Source organism: Sphaeroforma arctica, assembly GCF_001186125.1.
Source record: "Sphaeroforma arctica JP610 unplaced genomic scaffold supercont1.766, whole genome shotgun sequence".
In the NCBI taxonomy this organism is placed as follows: Eukaryota; class Ichthyosporea; order Ichthyophonida; genus Sphaeroforma; species Sphaeroforma arctica.
In genome coordinates, this window is record NW_014039792.1 from 37,917 (window position 1) to 44,026 (window position 6,110).

General features: G+C 38.8%; 1 protein-coding gene across 1 annotated transcript; it reads right to left on the reverse strand.

Moving 5' to 3' along the window:
- Positions 1-2,843: 2,843 nt before the first annotated feature.
- On the reverse strand, positions 2,844-5,796 carry SARC_08474 (hypothetical protein). Its single transcript, XM_014297552.1, has 3 exons — positions 5,681-5,796; positions 4,865-4,943; positions 2,844-3,632 (listed from the first exon to the last, which is right to left on the reverse strand). Exons 1-3 carry the CDS (start codon positions 5,789-5,791, stop codon positions 3,421-3,423), a joined length of 402 nt encoding a protein of 133 aa, XP_014153027.1. The 5' UTR covers positions 5,792-5,796; the 3' UTR covers positions 2,844-3,420.
- Between the last annotated feature and the right edge of the window lie 314 nt (positions 5,797-6,110).

Genomic DNA, 6,110 nt, shown 5'->3' on the forward strand with positions numbered 1-6,110 from the left:
GTGTTGTTAGTCCGAATCAGACGTACTATACGCCTTTTGATCACAGCAAACAAGAATCTTTTACTAGGACATAAACCATGGCTGGACATAAGGATGTCCAACTAGGGTTATCCCGGAATCAACCAAGAAGAGAATCTAAAACTCTGAGAAGGATGCAGAATTAATTTAGATTGAAAATAATCTTGGAACAGAATTGCCGGGAGTACAGAATCATCAATATGTACAATCTATAACGGGAATTGGACATCCCAATATCGGAGGAGTACAACTCAAACAAACAAGGCCAAACATTGCGATAGAAGCCACGTTCAGTTGAGGACGTGACGACGCTGCCTTTGGATTGGATCATAGATCAAGTGAGTGCCTCTTTCATCTTACGTGGTGGTTTTCAACGGCTCAAGAGTTAGAAGTCCGATGCATATAAAAGCAGGGATTCGAACCAAATAAATCACAACTATACACTTAAAATTTAAAACATGCTGAGCAAGTCTGATATCTGAAAACAATAACGTCTAAGACATTGTTAATACTACAAATTTGCAATTTTCATAGTTGCTTACATCGCACACGAAATACAGCATCTGTTACAAATTCATAAACATGATGGTGAAGTCCATATCATAGTCGCAATGATCACAAATAGGTGTATACATACGTATAATCACATGCACCCATACATAATAGTTGATACTTAAATATATATACAAGCTGTGCACAGATTATAACTTTGCAGGTCTCGTGACTGCGGATGAGTACACGAGGAGATATCACAATATATGCACCATATATGTTCACTCTTCGTGACCACACCTCAGTATTCTGCGCTCTTGTAAACTCGCACGATATCGTGAGCAGCCACGAAGCTCGCTAAAACTCACGAATTTATCCTTTTACAAACACATTCTAACTACACGAATAGATGAGTACAACCAAAATTACACCGTAGATTTATACCTTTATACGGATTATATCACCTAGCGGTGGGATATTGAATTTCCATAACGCATATATGCTTTTTTAAGTGTCTGAAATACCACGAATCACCGTAAAAGCAAAATAAAATCGCGATCATTGCAACATATAAAGCCGATGTTTGAAGCACCAATGTCAGTATTCCTTTCCGATAGGATTGAAGATAATATATCTCATACCAGATACACAGTATTTTAACCAGAACATACGTTGAGCCAGTATAACAAGTGAACTATAATCGCGAGTCTTCGCGAGTCTTCGCGAGCCTTGAATACAACTGATATTGCCTGATAGTGAATGATATTGGTTGATATAGAACTGATATTGGTTGATTTTTCTTGAACTGGTTGACCTGAATAGAATTGATTTTTTGTTATTGATATAGATCTGCTATTGATTGATTTAGAGCTGATATTCATGGATATGGAACTGACACAAGTTGTTAACCTGTTATGATACTGATATTGGTTGAATTAAGAACTTCTAATCCCCTACTTGTTGGTATAGAACTCATATTGATAAATGTAGAGCTGATATTGGTGAATATAGAATATATATATTGGTAAATAAATTTAGGCTCCCAACAGGGTCAATTGGCGCGATACTCGACTGAGTATTGGTATCTAGACAACAAGGGCTCAACCACCCAAAGTTCGAGAAAAATTGCTCATTCACCCGACCAAAGTGCATATTGCAGAACGCCCGCCAAAACCGAAAAAAAATTGCCACCGTAAATATCCGAACGACCCTGAAAACTGGCAAAAATAGGCGGAAATGGTCCGTACTGGCCAGCCCCGATTGGATATGAAACTACCTGACTCACGCTACTAGTCGATAACTAAGCGATTCCTTTGGTTAATAAGAATGTATACTACTGCCATCTTGAAACGAATAAGCCTGTCTGATACCGTGATACTGGCTGCTATCTGATATAGGTTGATTTTGAAACGGATATTGGTTGATATAGAACTGATATTGGCTCATATTTTAAATTGAATATGTTGATAAAGAATTTTTATTGGATTATATTAAAAATGTTGGTTGATATACAGTTGATATTATTTAATATAGAACTGATATTGGCTGATATAGAACTGATATTGGTTGATATAGAGCTGATTAGTTGATATAGAAGATATAGAAGGTTGATATAGAATTGATATTGGTTGATACAGTACTGCGATATTGCCAGATATTTTACACTGACATTGGTTGACAACTTGTGACACAGACCTGATAATCGTTGATATTGAAGTGTAATTTGTTGATGTAGAGCTGATATAAGTTGGCAGGGAACTGATGTTAGTTGATATAGAACTGATATTGGTTGACATAGAACTCATATTTGTTGATATAGAGCTGTAATTGGATAGTACAGAGCTGATGTTGGTTGTAAAGAACTGACATATTGGTTGGTATTATTCTGATATTGGATAATATAGAATTAATATCGGTTGATATAGAACTGATATTGATTGATATGAAACTGATGTGAGCTGACATCTAATTCCTATTGGTTGATATAGAACTGATGTTTTTTGTTGTGAAACTGATCTCGGCTGTTATGCACCTGGCTTCTCATTCAGACACGATGGAAGCTAGAAAGGCCTTTTAAGCTTTGTCTAAACGTTTATACTACTATATTGACATACACGGTCTGTGACTAATTTATTCACTAGTATTCTTTCAAACTTTTCGTGTGTGTATCTCCTAAGGCTTTATATTGACATACACGGCCAGTGAGTACTTTTGTTCACCAGTATTCTTTTAAGCTTTGTGTACACGTTTCGACTAAGGCTCTAAATTGTCATACACGGTCGGTGACTAGAATAATATTCACTTCAAAATGTACTACATATGAATTCAGAGCAGTCCTATTTATGATAGGTGGTTTGCTGTTGTAGCCATCCTCTTTAAAAATAGGTGTTTAAAAGAGGGAGTTCTATTTATCCAGTAACAAATCACCACCTTAGACAGTTTTACAGGTTCAGCGATACCCGCTATATATATGTAAGTTCAATTGACACCACAGATTAAGCACTGTGATCGAACTACTTCTTCAGAAGGTGACGAGAGAATCAGCTCTTTTCATCTGTACACCATGATACGCCAATATGATCTTTTTTAGTGTAGTTTAAAACCATTCAACCTAGTTAGGTAGACAAACGGGTGACGCTAAACACCAGCGTGGATGTTCGATGGCGTGTTATTTCATCTACCCCACGAAACCCTCTAGCGAACTCAAGACTCCGAGTCAAGAGTGATATGACTCCCTATTTTGATGTTTCGATGTTTTAGATAAATAGTAACTGACCCCAGAAATGTGGGGCTGGCTTGAGCATACCGGTACTGTGCACCAATTCATTGCACCCGGGTATGTACTAAAACACTCCCCTGCACCTATTCATTGTACCTAGATTTGTATATAGGACGCTCACCCGACCCTACTCATTCCGCCAGCACAAAGGAGAGGTCGGCTGCGTCCCACTGAGATACAACCAGGCCGTTTGCGCGCAGGTACTCGGGGTTGTAAAGCTTAGACGCGTGTCGACCCCCTCCGTCACATAGTATCGTGACAATAACACTGCCGGGCCCGAGCGCACGTGCGGCTTTGACAGCGCCCACGCAGTTCATGGCAGATGAGCTACCTACATACATGCCTGAGAGGTGGTGTGGGTAGGTAACAATCAATGCGTTTCGGTTCTATTTTTAGACATGGGTAAGCAGTTGTACAGTAGTATGAAGCGATTGGGTCGTCCGCATGCGTGACTTGCGGTTTAGTTGTAATAGACTTATAGATGGTAGGGTGACGGAGGGAGTTATGAAGCTCATAGCGGATGAGCTAGGCAATCTACACATATGTATGGAGTGTGGTGAGGGTAGAGTATATGGCACATCGTATAGTCCGGCGTACATACCAGATACAAAGCAGCTGAAGGAAACATGACTTATCATATGATACCACTTTGTTAGGTTGCGCACACTATCCATGGCGAATGAGACGTTTAAACGTACACCAGGAATGTACAGAATATACCCCGTTCCCACACGTGATTTGAGAAGTACTCAAAGCACGCAGTAGTTGAGACACCTACACACACTCCTGGATATAACAAGTAGGCTATAGGTCGCATCAGTACGATGGACCTTTGGCAGCAGTGCTCATAATCTATAGCCGGTATTTAAACATATTTGGATCCAACCAGAGTCATACCACAGTGTGTGTTTGGACAGTCGCTCGCCCAACATATGTAGATATATATAAATCGATGACCAATTGAATTCAACTATACAAAACTAGAGATCGGTCGGTATGCTTGATTCTACAATTGTTCGTAGATATTCTGCTCATATACCATATCACGCAGCACTTGGTGGGCTATCAGACTAAACCCTAAAACCCTAAAAGCATGTACTTTGCTGCACATTAAAAGAAAAACAGAAACAGAGTACAGCTCCTGAGATATGTTAAAGAAGAATGTAGCTCCAACGAGCCCAATGATGACGACAACCGATTTGGTCACCCGATCACACAGCCACAAAGGCAATAACACACAAACTGTCGTGGCCCATATACCCTATCAACATAACACACTCACCACTGAACGCTGGCATAGCAATAACAGACAACCCCATAACATCTGACATGGCCCATACTCCATATCATTGTAGAACACTACACTACTGAACGCTGGTATAGTATTAACCAGACACATTTAATAAATAGCACACACAACCACAACACATCTGCCATGGCCATATACCCTATCAACATAGCACACTCCACCACTTAACGCTGGTATAATAATAACCAGACACATGTGATAAATATCACACACAACTACAGAACATCTGCTATGGTCCTGTACACTCTAAAACAAGCACGCCATACCCTCATTGCGCAGCAGATAGTTGGCCATGTGTACTGCCTCTTGATCAGTACCGCGAAATGCAGAGTCCACCATCGCTTCCTATCGAACAATGTACGTAAAACTTGTAAGTTAGATGTATGCTTAGTCGAGCTATCAAACATTTAAACCCTGGTGAGAGCTCCGCGCTTATGTATGTGCCGGATCGATGAATAGGTACTACTGATTCAAGCATTTACCTTGCTAACACCCGACATAACCCCACCTATCACCTTGACGTTGATGTATAGTTTAGACTACTATACAACCGCGCATGTGCGTTTATGGATCTTCGAAGTCATCAGACGGCGAACTTGCGTTGAGAAAGTGTAAAACGTTTATATGCGGAAGAATATTAGCAGCCGGCGTTCACCTACTAACAGAACAATTGCCTTCTGCGCTTATCAATGCGTTTACTAAATATGATAGGTCATACAAATGGGAACAAGTTTGCAGCAGTGAGTTTCATCAAGGGATATGTACACGGGTATGGAGATGCAAGGAAGATGCAAACAATCCGTCGTCGAACAATTCATTTATATAGCACACATATAACACACATATACAACACACATAAAACACAAATATATAGCATACATCTATAACACACATATATAGCACACAAAGAACACATATATAACATACAAATACAACATACATACATAACTCGCACATATGATACTTATATATACCACACATAAACAACAAACATACATAAAATGTACATATATAATACATATATATATATATAACACACAGATATAACACATGTATACACTAGAAAAAGATGGCGCACTGACCTTGAAGTTGTTAGTCAGACGATTGATACCTATCCCTTCGGTGATAGTGTCAAACGGATTGGCTAACCGATGACCCTCCGCCTCTTCTGATGTGTACATGACATTGTGCATAACCTACACAATAATCAGCGTACACCAAATAGAATACGATAAACTAAGAGATATAACTGAAAAACCCTAAATAGCGTTAACGTGTATGTAAATTTAAATTTAAATACATTGGCATGTATGGGCTATTCTCAGTACGCTGCCACAAGTATCATATAGTAATGGAGAGATATCTAGGAATATATATTTAGATATATATATATATATAAACAGAGACACACAGAAACACACACACATAAACACACACACACACACATATATATATACATACATACATATATATATATATATATATATATATATATAACTAATAAATAAAACT